Source organism: Schistocerca piceifrons, chromosome 3 (genome assembly GCF_021461385.2).
Source record: "Schistocerca piceifrons isolate TAMUIC-IGC-003096 chromosome 3, iqSchPice1.1, whole genome shotgun sequence".
Lineage (NCBI taxonomy): Eukaryota > Metazoa > Arthropoda > Insecta > Orthoptera > Acrididae > Schistocerca > Schistocerca piceifrons.
In genome coordinates this window covers 362,461,145-362,480,482 of record NC_060140.1, presented here as the reverse complement: position 1 = coordinate 362,480,482, position 19,338 = coordinate 362,461,145, and the positions used below count along the sequence as shown (strand labels likewise).

Here is a 19,338-nt window from a genome sequence, read left to right as displayed (position 1 = left end):
CTGATATTTGTAATCCGCAGGTGCGTTCGGTTTCAGCTACGGCTGCGGGTCCACGAACTCTATTGAAGAGCTTATTACCCTTCCGAAGCTGTTTACCAGCTTCCAGAATTTCGTTCCCGATTTCATCCTGGAGATTGTAGCTGACAGTGAATAAGCACATGATTGAATATCTATATCATCAATAAATAATCCATTTGTTGCTGTTTCTCACTCGCACTGCATCAAAAACTGCAGGTTTCAGTATCTGAGTTGTGAAGAATGATCCGAAAACTTTGCTGAGATAAAATAAAATCTAGTTATGTATGCGGTTACGTATAATCCTTTAGAAAAACTATAGACAATAGAATGCAAAAGGAACTACGTGAAATTCGAGAGGATAATGTTAAAGAGACAGATAGATACCTCGATGACTAAAGAGATGGACGTAAATATAAATATGTGGTTATCAGCGTTTTGTGATACACAAAACATTCTATTTTCGTAACTTAGTGATGATAGGCGCCCGACAGAATTTTTTAACGTCAAACGGTAAACGATGGGATAAAAATAAATTACCTTAGAATGAAGAGGAAAACGTTAAGAACGCAGTAAGCTATTTTGGTAAATAAAAAAAGTAAACATAAAACTGCAAAGATTAACGTTAGGTGAAAATAGAAGTACTTGTGGGCTTTCGCCTTTGAAAATCATATTTTGTGCCCACCATAGTACAACAATCAATTTTATTTATTTATTTTTTTCTTTGGCAGCAAAGACGATACAGCCAACAGTAGTTACAAAAGTGCAATATTAACATAACTGCAATTACAATAGTTAAACAATAAAACTATTTCGATGTAGAGACACTTCTTCGTAATGCAATATGAAAACACTAAAGGACTAACTCCAAACATCCATCATTAGTTACAACATTTCTTGATGCAATAATTTACCAACAGCCTTATGATTTGTAGAAGTTTATTTTATTTAATGTGCTACCAGTTTCGGCATTACATTGAGGCCATCTTCAGGCCCCACTCGTCATAGTCGTAAAATCGCTATAAACAGAAGGAGCCGTATAACTGGGTCCGTGAATCAATCGTCCTGCAACAGCTCTTGGTGTGAAATACAATGATAAATTCGTTACATGAATAAAAAAAAAATGAAGACTCATGGTGCAAATCGGGTCTGTTCCAGAGAAGAATGACATCCACAGCAGCTCATAATTAAAAACTGGAGAACGGCACCGTTTACAAACATAAGTTCTTAATGCAAAATAAAAACACAACCGGACGTCCCAGTTTTCGACCAGTACTGATTCCATGAGAGAAGAAGATCCACAAAACTTATAGGTCAAAGCTGGATACCAGAGTCTTTTAACTAGTTCCCGCGCAATTTATACCTACATATATCGATTTGGTGAAGCAGTTGCTCTTGTAGGGAGGGCGTAAACCCTTGCACACATTTTTTTGTACAAGACCGCCTGTGAGGCCCAGCAGTTGATACGCGCCAATATAACGTAGTTTAGATCCACCGCCACCGTTGCGTTCTGATCACAGTACGCAGAAACGAAGATTTTCAGCGGGTTTAGGCGAACGTGATAACACCCGTCTCCTAGCCTCATGCGGAGACAGTCACTTGACGTCTAGTTAGCTTCTCTGAGGTGGACCATGGCAGAGAAGAGACGTTCGTTTACATGGCCGCCAGTTGGCTGCCCTTATAATGCTGCGATACGTTCACAGTCGTAAAACTGCCGTAAGCTACCATAGACTATCTTGAGGAAGCATAGAATATGGTAATTATCCTCTGTGATCAGTTATGATCGTAACCACGTTACTTGTACGTTAGATGTGTTGCATACGTATCGGGCGTTACCTCATTCCCATCGCCTTGCATCGCGTAAGCGATAAGTGTCTTACTAGATTGCTCTAAAAATCGGAAGCAGTGAACGCTCTAGAAACTGAGTATGGATGTGTAAAGGGCCGCATTACCTACAGAACATTTTATTTTGTATAGTTACGCTCCAGTCTGTTACTTAATAAGTAAACAGTATTCGAGGAAAATTTGAAATTGTCATTGCTTAACTCAGGTTTTATTCGGAAATTGTTGATTTGTAACGTGAAACAGCGGGATGTTGTAGGAAAAGTAATAACGAATTACAGATTTATCTAACAGCTTAGAAAACGCAATTTCTGTAAAAAAAAAAGGTCCATGTTTCTGTTAATCATAAACAACTTTCGCACTTATCAGTAATTACAGGAATCTCTTGCCTCTCTTCGTGATGAAGAAGTTCTACTGAATACAAATCAGTAACAATAAAAAAAATGTAAATGTTGTATGAAATAGGGTCTCCCGTCGGGCAGACCGTTCGCCGGGTGCTATTGTTTCGATTTGGCACCACTTCGGCGACTTGCGCGTCGATGGTGATGAAATGATGATGATTAGGACAGCACAACATCCAGTACCTGAGCAGAGAAAAATCCCCAACCCAGCCGGGAATCGAACCCGGGTCCGTAGGATTGACATTCCATCGCGCTGACCACTATTTTTTTTTAGACGCTACCTTTTTTTTCTTTTTTTTCTTCAAAGACGCTACCCCTTTTTTTCATTTCTTTTTCTGATAAAATAAAATAAAAATAAAAACGCGGTTCCTCCGCTTTATGGTCCAACAACGCGACCACTTTTTTTTTTTGGGAACAGGAAGGCAGGGTAAACAAACAATCTTTATTCGTACAATTGTGCTGTCCTAGGGATAAGAAAAGTATCGAGACAGCAAAAACAATTTGGAAACCATAAAATCAACGCAAAGGCCGCCCTCTTTTTTTCTTTTTTTTTGTTACAGGAATAAATTAAATGACAATCCTAGTCACGGGCGGGAGTGAAAATGAAGTTATCATCTGCATCACAATCCCTGCAGCACGCGGTGTCGCATCATAAACCTGGCAGAAAGCCATATAATCTTGACCATTTCTGCCAGTGTGGGCGGTAGTTATTTCTCCTGCGTCGACCATTCGAAGGACCATTATCTAAGGCGGTTTCGGTGTTTACCATCGCTGTGTGTGTGCGTTTTTTTTCACGTTAACGTAATTCAGTCATAACTGGCGCCAAAAGATAGGGGCCAGTTTTCTTCTCAGTGTGCTATAGGCCAATATAATTGAACCGCGCAGTACTGTCTCTAGTCGTTCTGCTGCAGGAGTCTTCCCAGTTCTGGGACACCCCAGCTGTCGGGCGGATTGTGAAAAACACTTCCTAAAAAACTGGAAAAGTAAGTCCCGTATTTCGTATGACTCCGTATGAGCTCGTGTTGTTCTTGTAAATACATCCAATAATCCATCACGGACTTAATATCGTACGAATACAAATATTTCGTCGCATGTCCAGCGATCCAATTGACCGCATACGTCTTTTGTTTCGGAAAAAAGGTCTTGTCCGGTAGAAAAAGTACATCCGATGTGATTTCTGTGTAGTTAGTGCGCCGAAGGAACGCCAGTATTCGACGCGTCAGCATCCAGACGTCCCTCGCTGCGCCACACACTAAACCATGTTCTTCCGTTGCTAACAGTCCACAGTTTGTGCAAAGAGGAGAATCGACCATATGAATTGTATGTAATCGACTCCTGGTCACAAGTTTACGGTTTATAAGAATATACCACATCGATCTCGCTGCTGTTGATAGTAATGGAGTACGCACTGCACACCAAATGTGGTTCCACGTTATCGACGGGTATGTGAATTCCATTATGTTGCGGCCATAGTGATCCATCAAGCATCTATAGATCTCCCGAGTCGTGGGTATTCTCGTCGAAGGTACTTTCAGACGAACATAACTGTAATCAACAAGAAATGAGGCAATGTGTGCAAGAGAAGGCGAAATATTGCCCACCGCAATAGGGGGTTCGTACGAAGGCGGAACAAGTACTTCTATCAGAGCTGACGTTATGGTATGCTTTATTTGTTGCCAATTTCGTATCATCGCTCGCATGTAAAGCGCCAGAGCTTTGTTTCGCACGTTTGTGGGTTTGAGGCCACCGTTCCGGAACTGTAGCGTTAACGTATCATATTTGATCTTAAATAACATCCCAGTACTAACATAGTAACCAAAGGCAGCCATGAGGCGGTCTGCGATACCCTTCGGTATTGGTAGGATCTGCGCTAAATGGGGCAGTCGTGACGCTATGTGAACGTTGGTGTATGCCACACGTTGGATCATGTCAAAGGCTCTCAGTGAGTCGTTGCGTATCTTCAGACGAACATTCTGCAGAAGCCGCCGAGAACTCGCCGCCGCTGACCGCCGTAGTGAACTGGTAAATGTAATCCCCAGACATCTCAGCGATTCCACCGTCTGAAACGGTCCCGGTACGTCTTCCAGACCCCGTCCAATGTGCATAATTTTAGATTTCGTCATGTTAACGACACTGCCTGCCGCCGTCCCGTAAGAGTCTAGATGTTCAACAGCCTGACGCACTTCATGTCCTGATCTGACAAAAAGGATCAGGTCGTCCGCATATGCGCGACAAACGAAAGAGTTCTCATTAAGCGCTATCCCAGTAAGTGAGCGCCTCATAACACACATCAGTGGCTCAAGCGGCATCGCAAACAGCATCATGGAGAGTGGGCACCCTTGTCGGACTGAGCTGTTAATAGGAATCGAGCCCGCTTCCCGACCGTTTACAATCACCTTCGATGTAGCCCCTCGTATTAGCCTCATAACGATGGAGATGAAAACAGGAGGAATCGCCATTCGGCTCATGACTGACACCAATAAGTCATGGTTTATCCTGTCGAACGCACGATCGAAGTCCACAGATATCATCGCTGCTCACATTTTACACGTTTCCGCGAGGGCGATAACGTCACGGTATTCACTTAACGCCGAGGAGATGTTGCTTCGCACCCCTACGCAAGCCTGATCAGGGGATATTGTCCTGGATATCGCCAGCTTGAGACGAGACGCTAGCAGTCGTGCAAAGATTTTATAGTCGGTGTTTGCTAGTAGTCGTGCAAAGATTTTATAGTCGGTGTTTAGCATAGTGAGAGGCCGATATTGATTAACACTGCGACTCCCCGCCATCTTCGGGATGGGAAGAAGAAAGCCCGTCACATAATCCGACGGTAGGCGCATTTCCGGAAGCATCGCCTCATTGTACATCGACACCAACTGTAGCATCATCATGTCCACGAATTCTCGATAAAATTCTAGCGTAATCCCATCTGGCCCTGGTGATTTATGGGCCGCTCCTTTTGTGAGTGCCACCTTTATATCGTCTTCTGTGAGTGGCTCCATAAGCGCTGCCTTATCCGTCTCTGTCAGTGTCGTTTGCAGATGTTGCAGTATCTCTTCCCCTACCAGACGGTCCGTCGGTGTACCGGCATAGAGGTGGCGGAAATGCTCTAAAAATTCGTTTGCAATGTCCTGTTGTGTTGTCAGTTGACGGCCATCTAAACCGTGGAGCACTGTTACCAATGCCCGGCGGTAACGTTTATGTTCCCGCGACACATGGTGCATCGAGGTACGTTCCCCAGTGATGGTGTCAAGACATCTTGCCCGTATTGGGATGCCACCCAGTCGTCGTCGCGTGATCGATAGGGTTTGTGCCTTGACACGATGAACTTCCGCATGATGTTCTGCAGACGGCACCTGGAAGGACAGCTCACGAAGCATGGTGTAATAATAATCAAGAGTGTCTCTTTGCCATCTCGTCTTATCCCGACCATACTGTATGAGAGCTCTTCTTAGTGCCGGCTTAGTACACTCGAGCCACCATTGAAGCACGGAGGTATATGTTGGTAGACGGCGTTGACATGTGGCCCATACCTCCTCGACTCTCTGACGACATTCGAGGTCCGCCAAAAGTGACGAATTGAGCTTCCATGTCCCGCGGCTTCTCCACACACTTTGCCTAGGGAGTGATATGGTACAAATGTAAGCCAGATGATCAGTAAATGCCGCAAGCCATCGTTCCGCGTCAATCACCTTATCCTGCAGGCCAACCGAAACATATATTCGATCGAGTCTGCTAGCCGAGTGACTGGTATACAAAAGTATATCCCTCACGGTTCCTATGAATCATGTCCCAGGTGTCGCTTAACTCCAGATCCCGGTATAGCACATGCAATTCACGACAGGTATTGTAATGTGGAGTCTGGTCTTTTTGCGCTAAAACACAATTGAAGTCACCACCTATAATGAAATGATCGAATCTGCCGGTAAATAAGGGCACAATCTCTTCCGAATAATATCTAGCATGCGCCCGTCTGTTGTCTGTGCCGGAAGGGGCATAAACATTGAGAATGTGTGGTGTCACCGCCAGACACCACACTTGTTAGGTGGTAACTTAAATCGGCCGCGGTCCATGTAGTACATGTCGGACCCGCGTGTCGCCACTGTGATCGCAGACCTAGCGCCACCACCTAGGCAGGTCTCGTGATACGAGAGTGGACTCGACCCCAGTTGTACGAGAACCAAGCTACCGCCCAGTTGTACGAGAACCAAGCTACCGACCAGTTGTACGCGAACCTAGCTATCGCCCAGTTGTATGAAGCCTTTCTCTCTCATTAGCCGAGAGACAGAATAGCCATCAGAAGTTAATGGCTACGAACTAGCAAGGAGCCATTTGTATCAGTGCCTATAGCTTACGAGTATTCAAGAGAAATAAAAGATAAGTACAAAGCATCTACATACTTTTCTTCTTATTCATTCATAAGTTCTCATGTTCCAGACATCACGCCCGTCGGCCTTAGTCTAGCGTGCCTTTCTTTTGGCTACTACCGTGTGGCGTAACAGTCTTGTTACGTCACAACAGATTGGCGACGAGTAAAAACTTCTTTCTGATTGCTTACATTTAATTGTGTCATGGCTTCGCCACATTCTCCAGATGTACTGTCCGAATTTTATCGCTTGCAGACTCAGCAGACGCAGGCGTTACTGGATGCCCTTGGACAGCTCGTCCAGGGTCAACGTACCATTCAAACCGATGCGGCCGCCGCCGCTTCTTCGCTACCGCTGCCACTGAACGCTGTTGCACCTCCCTTTCGACCATACGTGGCAGCCGATGAGACCTGGCAAGAGTGGTCTCGCCAGTTCCACTTTCATCTAGAAGCCTACAGAATTCAAGGTAAAGAGCGGCAGCCGTTTTTGCTTTCTTGTGTCGGTGTGTCCACATACCGTGTGATAGTGAAATTGTTTCCCCGACGAGACGTAGCAACTCTGTCCTACGAGGAAATTTTGTCTGCATTGGATGCCTATTTCAAAGAAACAGTTAATGTGGTTGCAAAACGGTATACGTTTTTTCGTACAAAACGTACGGCCGGTCAAACTAATAGGGAGTGGGTAGCAACATTGCAAGGACTTACTAGGGACTGTGCCTTTGAATGTGACTGTGGTCTTTCTTATTCAGATACAATGGTGCGTGATGCAATTGCACAGAACGTTTCTGATGTTCGCATACGGGAGCAAATTTTGAAACTAGTTAATCCCTCCCTTCAACAAGTGATAGACATATTGGATAGACAGGACACACTTGACTGTGCTCAGGAATCTTTTGAAACTTCGCCAGCCGTGTGTAACATTAACCGGCCCGCTGGACGCGCTCCGCGGCCCGGTAACCGGGCCGTGCGCACGGACGCACAGCGACCGCCGCGTGCTAAGCCAGGTGTGCCGCGCCAGCCCACAAATGTAGTGAAATCATGCCCGCGGTGTGCTACTAGACATTCGCGTGAACATTGCCCGTCACGCCAAGCTATTTGCTTTTTCTGCAATAAGAAAGGACATGTTCAAAGTGTTTGCCAGAAAAAGCTCAGATCAGACAATCACAATCATTCCAGGCCCTTTGCTTCGCGCCGGAATCGACCCAAGGACACTCAGGCTCGTGGACCTTCGCCTATGGACATTCATGTCGTTAATTCCACTTCGTCCAGTGACACTTTCTCTGACAGTAACTGTGATCGTCCCACAAAAACTGTGCGTCGACGTCGCCGGAAATCACGTCAATTAGCAAGTGATTCTCTACCAGTGTCTGTTCCAATTGCACAAAACAGTCGCTCTTGTCGTCAGCAAGACAATAAACTTTTTGTGGACTTAGACTTTGAAGGCAAAGTGATACCATTCCAGCTCGATACCGGAGCTGCAGTTTCATTGCTCAATCACGACAAATACAAACAACTGGGCGCACCTCCGTTGCGTGCCGCAAATGTTAAGCTAACTACATATTCCGGACAGAAAATTCCTGTGTTAGGACAGTGCAGCCTTCTTGCAACATTCAAGGGACAAACCAAACTTGTGTCATTTTACGTTCTTCGTTCTTCTTCTGCAGTGAACTTATTTGGTCTAGATTTATTTAAGTTGTTTAACATGTCTATTGTAAATCAGGTCCTATCAGTGAATCAGACTGTGCCTACAGACAGTGTTTCTCGGCTGTGTGACGAATTTGCAGACATTTTTGCACCGGGCTTAGGTTGCGCTAAAAACTATGAAGCACATTTAGAACTGAAGGTAAACGCGCAACCGCAAATTTTCAGAGCGCGCAATGTTCCCCACGCATTGCGTCAGGAGGTCGCAAGAACATTGAACAATGTAGAATCACAAGGTGTGAGTGAATGTGCGCAATGCCTCTTTCATTTCAGCTCCGCTTCATCGCTTACGCCGTGCAGGTGTTCCGTTTCTCTGGACGACGGCATGCGAACGCGCCTTTCGCCAGTTGCAATCGGCGTTGCTTTCTAATACTTGCCTTACGCCTTCGATCCCCAGAAACCCCTTTTGTTGATGGTAGATGCATCGGATTTCGGGATCGGTGCTGTGCTTGCGCACAAAGTTGGCTCACATGATCGCCCTATTGCCTTTGCGTCCAAATTGCTCTCGTCTGCGCAAAGAAATTATTCACAGATAGAGAAAGAAGCTTTGGCTCTCGTGTTTGGTGTTACTAAGTTCCATGATTTCTTGTATGGTCGTCACTTTACCATCATCACAGACCACAAACCTTTGACATCGCTTTTTCATCCGACCAAGCCTGTACCTCCACGTACAGCGCAGAAATTCATTCGCTGGTCTATTTTCCTCTCGCAGTACCGCTACGATATCTTGTATCGGTCCACTGCTAAGCACGGAAACGCCGATGCGTTGTCCCGTTTGCCTGTTGCTGAGGATAAAGCATTCGATTCTTCCGAACTTGCTTGCATGTTCATTGATTCGGAAACCGATGAAGTGGTCGAATCGTTTCCGATTGATTTTCGTCGTGTCGCTACAGCCACAGCTGCTGACCCTGCCCTTGCTACTGTTTTACGTTTTGTTGCTACGCAATGGCCTTTGTCAAAGTCTCGGATCGAGGATCCGTTGGTTCGCAGATTTTTTGCTCACAAGGAGAGACTTTTTGTTCGACGTGGTGTTTTGTTGTTGCGTTCTGATAATGATCAGTCCAGAGTCGTGGTCCCACGTTCGTTACAGTCCTCTGTTTTACGGCTTCTTCATCAAGGACATTGGGGTATAGTGCGAACGAAACAACTTGCTCGTCAGCACTGTACTTGGTTCGGCATCGATGCTGCGATTACGAATATGTGTTCTTCGTGCCCGGCGTGTGCCGAACAACAGTCCGCACCGCCGCGGAAAGTCTTTGCGTGGCCAAAAGCCACTTCCCCTTGGCAACGCTTGCACGTTGATTTTGCTGGTCCATTCTGGAATGCTCGATGGTTGGTTCTGGTCGACGCCTTCAGTAATTTTCCTTTTGTTGTCCGGATGTCTTCCACGACGTCCTCCGCCACCATCCAAGCGTTGTCTGCTATCTTTTGCATTGAAGGTCTTCCGCAGACTATTGTTTCCGACAATGGCCCACAATTCATGTCCGCAGAATTTCAGTCATTCTGCCAGGCCAATGGTATTCAACATCTGACTTCCGCGCCGTTTTCGCCTCAGTCCAACGGTGCCGCTGAACGATTGGTCCGGACTTTCAAGTCACAGATGTTGAAATTGAAAGAGTCGCATTCTCGGGAGGACGCATTGTTGCTCTTTTTATCTTCGTATCGCTCTCAGCCCCGAGATGGTCGCTCGCCGGCTGAGTTGCTCCACGGTCGTCCTCATCGCACCTTGATGTCTTTGCTGCATCCGCCGCATCAGGTTCCTGCGCAGCGGCAGACTCCTGCTTTTGCTCCAGGCGACGTTGTATTTTATCGCAACTATCGAGGTTCACGGCGTTGGCTCGCAGGGCGCATTCTTCGCTGCCTCGGCCGCGCGATGTATTTGGTTTTGGGGGCCTCTGGTGAGGTGCGTCGGCATCTCAATCAGCTGCGCCTCTGTCGTCGCTCGGGTTCTGCCGCTCCCCGTCTGCTTTCAGCGACGGTGCCGTCCGGTCAGCGCCCTGGGGACCCATCTACTGGCTCGCCTCATCCCCAGGTGTTACCGACGATGCCTTCCATTTTGCCCCATGGCGACGCGCCGCCGCCGCCGCAGCAGCAGCAGCAGCAGCCGCCGCCGGCGCCGACCGCATTCGACGCTTCGTTGCCGCCGCCAGGCGCCTCCCAGGGTCACGCGCCGCCGATCGCTTCCCGTGACCAGCTGTCCGCCGCCATGGAACTCCCGACCGCTCCGGACCACATGACGTCATCGCGCGTCGGCTACCCCGACGCCATGGACATAGACCCTTCGGTCCCTCATGTCTTCTCATGGGCGCATACACCGCATGTTGACGTGCACCCTGGACTAGTTTTGCAGGCGTTTCCTAGCTCCCCTCGGACCGGATGGCCGGGTGCGGGTGGCACAGCCTCGCCTGTTGTTAGGCTCCCCACCTCATCGCATACGTCAACATGTGGTCCTCCCCACGGCGGGCGGAAGCCTTATCTCACGACCGTTCGCCGATTTGCGGGGGAGGAATGTGGTGTCACCGCCAGACACCACACTTGTTAGGTGGTAACTTAAATCGGCCGCGGTCCATGTAGTACATGTCGGACCCGCGTGTCGCCACTGTGATCGCAGACCTAGCGCCACCACCTAGGCAGGTCTCGTGATACGAGAGTGGACTCGACCCCAGTTGTACGAGAACCAAGCTACCGCCCAGTTGTACGAGAACCAAGCTACCGACCAGTTGTACGCGAACCTAGCTATCGCCCAGTTGTATGAAGCCTTTCTCTCTCATTAGCCGAGAGACAGAATAGCCATCAGAAGTTAATGGCTACGAACTAGCAAGGAGCCATTTGTATCAGTGCCTATAGCTTACGAGTATTCAAGAGAAATAAAAGATAAGTACAAAGCATCTACATACTTTTCTTCTTATTCATTCATAAGTTCTCATGTTCCAGACATCACGCCCGTCGGCCTTAGTCTAGCGTGCCTTTCTTTTGGCTACTACCGTGTGGCGTAACAGTCTTGTTACGTCACAACAGAATGCGAATTCCATTAAGAGTTATCGCCAGTCCTCGTGCCGAAGGTAGATAAGCCAGGTCGCGAACCGGAATCCCGTCCCGGACCAATATCGCCGTTCCACTGTCGTTGTTCGAGTGCGGTGAGGTGTAGGAGATGTATCCATGGACTTCCTGGAACTCAGGAATGTAAATTTCCTGCACCATCAGTATATCCACATCCGACGCGTATATCATGTCCGTAAACAACTGCTGTTTCACGGGCGATCTAATGGTATTTACATTCACTGTCCCTATTCTGTATGCCTGGGGTCGAGTAGCTGTCATCTCCATATGATGCTAAAATGACAAAGTTTCACCGTATCGATAGTCCCTTTGCACATCCGCAGAGGGTCGTCCGACGGACGTGTCCCTGCGGCATTAGGTTTCTTGAGATGCGGACTGATGCGAGTCCCCACCAGTAGAATGGTCCGCATCGGTGATTTCGTCGTCCTGCTCATACTAGCTGATATTATTGGGGTGCACCAAATTTTCCTGTGCTGCATTGATGTGTGACATCTGTTGTTCTTTCGCAGCATTAGACTCCACCGCAGAAGGGGTAGCAGGCCCCTGAGCGGATGCGTCTTCTGAGCGACATGACATCTTTTCACTGTCCGAATTCATATGGTCTGCGACATCCGAAGCTTGTGGTTCCAAGTCAGACAGGTCCATAGTGTTAGACTCATCTGGGCTCCCAAGAAGAGAAGGGAGCGTCTCCGCATAGTTTAGTCGGCGCTTCTTGCGGCGCTTTGGCGAGCGTTGTTTGCGGGCCCTAACCTCGTCCTCTGGTTTTGGCGAATCTTGCATCACCTGCGCTCTCGCCGCCGCCACAACGCCCTGGGGCCGTTCCACTTCAGCTTCCATGCCTGTTGTGATGCTGTCATCCTCTTTCTGCACCACCTGTAATGTCTGGGATTGGAGGTTGGTGGGAGCCATTCCTTCTTCAGTGCGGTCCGAAGGCGCCTCAATCAACTGCGGCGTCGGTTCGATAGTGCGCTCCAACCTCGGCGTCACCTCCCCGCGAAGCGCCGCCACGTAAGTCATCGGCAGTGACGTTGGTGTAGTCGGATTATGGAGGGTGTCCGCTGGGGAGTTGCACGAGTCTCCTCTGCATACACGCAGATCGAAGATGTCCTTCACCACCACACCCGGAGCGTGTCCGGGGCTGTCCATCATAGATGACAATAGCTCGACAGCCGCCGATGTTGATGTACGATGGCACAGGTTTCGTAAGCGCAATTCGCACGTCTCGGACACCATTGAGCACTGGATACGTGCTAAAACTTGCCCAACGTTCGGCCGTATGACTGATAACTCTGCCATATGGCTGGAGCGATTCAGTGACCAAGGATTCTTGTACCTCGAAAGGCAGCTCGAAGACTCGAATCGTACGCACCCCCAGGCCCGAATGAGCGACTAATACTTCGCCAATATGACCATCGGAGTGTCGGAACTGGAATCCTCGTTTGGCGGCTTCAATCATCCTATCGCATGCTGCGTCGTCAATCATCTTTACGTAAAGAGTGCTGCTCACGATCGATAAATGAATTCCAAGAACCTCTGTGTAATTAAGTTGCACTTCGTCCCTCAAGAAACGTTCGATTTCTAATGCCTTCGGCCGTGCATACTCGTTACATAACGTGAACTGTATCGTGGTTTTTCGGAAATTGTGTGCCATTGCGTTCGATTCAAACCGTAACACACGCGAGTGACGACGGTGTAAACACCGCTTCTTCCGCGGACGTAAACAAGTCCGAGCTGCTCCGCGGCTAAAGGCGGACTTTTTTTTTTTTGTGCCCCGAACCACTCAGCTACCGGGGGCGGACAGTAACAATAATTACATACGTTTTGTTTTCTTTATGAGGGTAAACTATACTTGCATACAAAGTAACTGCTTTAGTTACATAGAAACGCAGAAGTTACGCGGTTCTTTAATTTTTATTATTTATAAAATGCAGTGTGTATTTTCTTAGGACGTAAAATACTCAATTAACCAACGTTAACGACGTGCGGCAGTAATATTATGTGCAAAACAAACAAACAGAACTCAAAGAGAAGTCTTCGGGTCCCAGTTTCTCTCTTACACACATACATGCTAGGAGCACTAGCGGTAATCATACGAATTACTACGTTATTTCTGTGCTGTACCAAAAGTACCGAAACGTAGTTTTCATAGATGGTAGAGAGCATCTCTAGATATGTTACCGCCACAGTTCCAGTCGTGATAAGCAGCTTTCTCGATCATCGTGTTGAAATCCGTGTAAGGGATTGATATTGAGCGGAAATTATTTTACAGTGCCCTTCGCTATTAGGAATTTTTTGTAGGTCGGAATGTCATTTGTAACAGGAGGCACAATGAAAGCATGCAATAGAAGTTTCATGAAATAGAATGTAGCGTCGGACGCATTTGTCTCCAGAGTTTAGAATTATGTTATTTCGCATAGTCGAGTCCTAAAAGTCGAAGGGCGAGACAAATGGTGAGATAAAGAGTTAGGAATTTAACAGCAAGTACACGACGCTGGATGGGCACGAATCGATATATCTATCGGGATCGATGTCGGTATCCTTATAACTTTACACAAGACACAAATTGCCTGCATTGTTTGGTAAGGTTATTTGCAGAGACTCGTATACCGTAGGTGTTATTATTCTAATTCTTTATTCTTCGACTTTTGTATCTGGAGCGTATCTACCGTACAATACTCCGAACCTATTGTACAGCAACTCATCGACAATACTTTCGTGCGCTTATGGCTCTCCTTACATGCAAGACACAAGAAACCTGTCCAAAGATTTTTTTGTCTCGTAACTGCGTGCAGAGGAGAATACTCGAGGACTCAATCGCCGCTAAATTACAACGGCCTATCATTGTGTTGCATGCACTGCATCTTTTCAGTCACACTTTTCTCAAAGGTTTAATTAGAAAACATTAAATCTTCTCTCATTGTCGGCACGCGTTCTTTCATTTCGAGTGAATGACAAAAGAAAGCAAATGGATCGGCCGCACTTTATCTCACAGCCGCTGCCGTTGCTCAGTGCCCAATCCCAGCGCAGTGGCTCGGAGCAGATTTTTAATTAAACGCTGCCGTCGGCTTTATAATTTACTTCTGATACTCCCAATTTATCGCGAATTGTGGTGGATGCCATGAAAGATAAAAGGAAAAGGGGGTGGGAGGGGGAGGGGGGAGGAAGGCAGAGAAAATGGAAACGCGAAACAGAGAGAGAGAGATAGATGGAGTCGAGACGTCTCGGTGTCCGCCATTAACGGTGCCACTTGTGCGTATAAACGCAATCTATCGACGGTGTCCGCGGGTCCTTCTGACCTCCCATCCACAGCCGCCCGTTTATTCGGAGTCGGCTTCCCCGTCGGGATAACGCGAAACTAAGTGTAATCTTCGGAGAGACGCCGCTTGCAGACAGGTAGTCATCAGGCAGCCTTCTCTTCTTCGGAAGGAGTCCATCACCCCCCCCCCCCTCCTCCCACTCCCCCCCCCCAAGCCACGCTCTCCTCCAGCGCCAGCATCTCTTTAATTGGAACAAAAGTCTCCCCTAAACAATATTCATTGTGCGCGAGCGCCATGGGGAGGCCCGTCTTGAAGGAAACGGTCGCCGCTAATGCGCCCTGCTAATGGCGAGCCAGCTCACCAGAGACCTCTCTCGGCTGTCTGCGAATTATCGGAGCTGATGGCGTAGCTAGGCGAGAAACCACACAACCTTGGACGTCGCGAAAGCGAGCGCCTAAGACCTCTTCACGAAATGTAAAAGAAAAACACATTGAAAGACACGCACTTACACCCGAACGTGTGTGAAAACTGAAACACTTATGAAGACAGCTTTTGAATCATCGCAGAACGTGTATAACAATGCATAAGCATAAGATTTCAGAGATAAGGTGCACAGATTATTACCCTCACTTCAATATAATCCAATTCACACTACACAAAGATTATGTAACAATAAATTTTTCACTTTCTGACCCCTACTTTGTTCACTACACAAATTGCCTTAAATAAACATCTAAGCTCCCTTAGATAATTCTAAATCCCCTGCCGCCTGCCATCCCCTTCTTCTGCTATCAAGAGGTTAACCCTGAGTTCACCCGGCGTGGAAGAGATTTTCAATGCTCCTCAAAAGCCCAGATTTGAAAAGGCAACCAGATAAGCAAAAAGTCGTCTATCACATTCTCTTTCTGTGTAGTATCGGTATATCTGTTAACTACCGATTACTCATCGTCCTAATTGCTCTTATTTATCAGTGTAATGGCAACAAACAACTATGTTGATCTCCTGGTGCCAGAGACACATTACATACGCAGATCACCAACATAAATAAGCAACGCAAGTTCCCACACACAAGTCCCGAATACAGGAGCAACCACCTTCTTACGCAATGTCCGATACAGCAATTTCTGTTCCAGAATAGTATATGAAATCGTCTCACTTGACTGTTCCATGTTTGAGATATAGTCCATTGTCAGTATCAACACCACTGGCTGGTAACTCGTAACACCCTCCTACATCCTGTTTCGCCTCTGCTCTCCCTCCCCCCCCCCCCCCCCATTGTCACATCTTTCCTTCATAATAGCCGGCCGGTGTGGCCGTGCGGTTAAAGGCGCTTCAGTCTGGAACCGCGTGACCGCTACGGTCGCAGGTTCGAATCCTGCCTCGGGCATGGATGTGTATGATGTCCTTAGGTTAGTTAGGTTTAATTAGTTCTAAGTTCTAGGCGACTGATGACCTCAGAAGTTAAGTCGCATAGTGCTCAGAACCATTTGAACCATTTTGAACCTTCATAATACCCTCTGTAAATGACCACATATGCACCAATAAATTGCAATTTCTGCTGTTCTGTATTTAAACAATATGCCGCCACCACATGCTCCTTGAATCAGTTCCATTTCACATTCTAGATATCCCAGTCATATGACGCCCCCATCCTACCATGCACTACATCTTCCAGTGCTAGTGCATCAAATCCCCATCCCAAAATTTGCAATCTGTCGATGTTCACCAAACAAGTTTCCTTATTTAATGCCCCCTCCTCCCTGCACCCCCCAGCTCTCCACATTCCTTTCATTATCAGTTCTCTACCATACTCCAATTCCACTTCCCTGTTCGTGATTCCATTCTACTCATCTATTTATCTGGAGCTCATCATGAAGCCTCTGCACATTCCAGTCGAAATGTACAATCACCAATATAATCATCGAACAAAACTTCATTGCAATAACATTCTCCTTACTATTCATCTTGGCCATACCATGATCAACTGTATCATTAGTATAATTCGTATCTGTCCCACTGCAATAAAAACAAAGATATATACCACTGAATAGATGTCGCAGTCCAGTCACTGTATTGCACCCTTGTGAACGGTAAAAGTAACCATGTTATAGGAACAGCAATAAGCGTATTGGACCAAAAACTAATCGCCAGCACCCACCAGTCTTCATAATGGCCCAAATTCGGGAAGGAGGACAATTCACAAACTTCATCAGGTTTGCCATATAATCCTGAAGGCACTCATTCCAGATTATGTGGATATTGATGACTACATCTCATCCTTTTTTCCAATTGGCTCCAAAAATTGCTCATAGGTTAAGGCTCGTTGTTCTAGTAAGTCAACCGAGATGCCATAGAGCGCCCGACTGCTCGTCAAACGAGAAACGTTTGAGTGCAGTCATGTGAATGTGGCTTTTGTCTCTTGAAAAACAGGTTATTGAAACGTCTCGAAGAATGGGCAGCACGTTGTCATGGAGAATGTTAAAATAATCGTGTGGATCACATAAATGTTTTCAGTGCATCACATCTTGCAGGTCCCAAATACTAAAAATGAAAATCTTAACATAAAAGTTACTGTTTATTTATTGACTAACTGGTTTCAGGCTTTGTCCACAGGCCATTTATTACAGAGGATAAAAAAATGTTATGAGAAAATGTGTAGAATTTGTGTAGTAAAGATATCAGTGTTTGAAATTTTCATGTGGTAATTTCATATGTACTTTTATTTAGAATATGGTAGGTGTGGATGGTTCCATTTACGTCATCACTCTTAAATGTATCTCATATCTATGTTAAAAGATGTCACAGGTGTAGTTACACATTACAGTGTTATAGTAATGTATGTGCATACTATAAATTTTTCTTAATTATTATAACTTGATTATCTGGGTAGGTATAATCCATGTGACAATGATATTTTATTTACAATCGAGAAAGTGTTGTTACTGGATTACATTGTGTGTCACACTGGTTTTTTTATGGTAGCTGTTATCGCAATTTTGACAGAAGTTGGCTCAAAGAATTTTATTATCAGGTCATTTATATAACCTCTGACATATTCAATTTACTTCCTAGTTGTGTTAATATCACTCAGTACATTCAGTGTGAGATGCACTATTCCATCAAGTCACAGTTGTAAAATAAATTTTCAGCGCCATTTTAGAGGAAACATAATATTTTGTTTGTATTTCCGTGGAAGTGACTTATGATACCATTGTGATGTATTACGGTTTACAGAGTATAGTATGTAGTCTCATATTTGATGTGTGAACAGTGTAATGTGGAGTACAATACGTCTACTGATTATGGAGCTATTAAAAGTTTCTATCAATCATTTGTGTTATTCGTATGCTAATTATGGAACTACTGAAGGATGATGGCGACGCAATCGAACTTGTTTGTATGAACTGTTTGTCGTCGCGTATTTGATGATTAATTCAGGACGGAGTTCCTTTCATATACTGGTTTTCTATGAATTTTATGCAGCGCGTTTCTGTTTATTGATTTAGTATTTGTTCCGTGTAATTAGTCGCGTAAATGTAGATTTGTATTTCTTCTAAAATGTCCATCAATTGGCTTTTGGAAAAATAACGGAAAATAGTGAGGTTTCTCCCGATATTTTCAGTGGTGTGTTTATTCTCTCTGAAGTATGTGACGAAAGCTGAAAGTATGTTTTCGCTTGTGTTTATGTGTTCTCTATACTCGTTTTAAACGATCTGCTTTCTGTCGAATATAGGTTCCAGTACGTTCACTGAATTGGATTTTGTAAACGCTACAATGTTCATATCGTTGAGTTTTGTTTACTTTATGAGTTATGTTGGCTCCTAGTGTGTTGTAGGTATAGAACCCTATTTTGTGATTTGATTTTTTAGTGAATAATATGTTCTGTATGATACATGTTTCCAGTATGGAAGTACTAGAACTTTGTCTTTCCATTTTGCTTTAGTGCTTGTCAGTGTGATTTCGTCTGAAATGCTTTTGACGTTATTTAATTTCTTTTTATATTGTTTGCTGACTAGCTCTGAGTTATAGCTATTAGTGACTGCTGCTGCTCAGAGAGTGTTCAGTTCTGATTTAATATTTGCATTGCTAAGAGGAAATTTCATGATTCAGTGGCTATATGGGTGACAAGAGGTGTTATGATCCACGATTTTTGTAGTCGTGGATTTGCGGAAGATAGAGAAGTATGTACTGACGAGGAGAACACCGACAAGTGCGATAACCCGATTTCCCAAAAACTTTTCTCATTGTAAGATGAGCCAAACTAAGTGATCATGGGTCTTGGCTTATGGGTAAATATTCGACCGTTTCTGAGAAAACAACTGTACATTTTTCGAAGTGCTTTTTATACCTTTTAGCACGGACATATCACACCCAAACTGGTGGCGTCGTGACTAGCGTTGCGGCCTATCGCTTTGCATCCCTTGTTTGATACAAAATTATTGTTTTCATTCTTTTTATTTAATTAATTAATTTATTTTTTCATTTAGCTAACCACGTCTGTAGAAGGTTGCTTGACGAAAATCGTCCTCTGATGGATCGAACACTGGGTGAAATATAAGAGGCGTTCAAAAAGAAAGGAGCCGGGGTCTGGAATGTGCATACCGATGACAGGAGGGTAATATCGTGGCGTGTGTAACGAGGTGTGGAAGTTCACAGCCCGTCGCTAGATGGCACGCGTGCACGTCACCTGACTATT

General features: G+C 45.7%; 1 protein-coding gene across 1 annotated transcript in view; it reads right to left on the bottom strand.

The window, feature by feature from the left end:
* The window catches only part of LOC124788661 (carbonic anhydrase-related protein 10-like), a 684,001-nt gene that overhangs the window by 625,071 nt on the left and 39,592 nt on the right, over window positions 1-19,338 (bottom strand). The window contains exon 2 of the mRNA XM_047255937.1: window positions 16,600-16,658. Coding sequence (XP_047111893.1) covers window positions 16,600-16,658 — 59 coding nt within the window. The remainder of the gene's footprint in view (window positions 1-16,599; window positions 16,659-19,338) is intronic.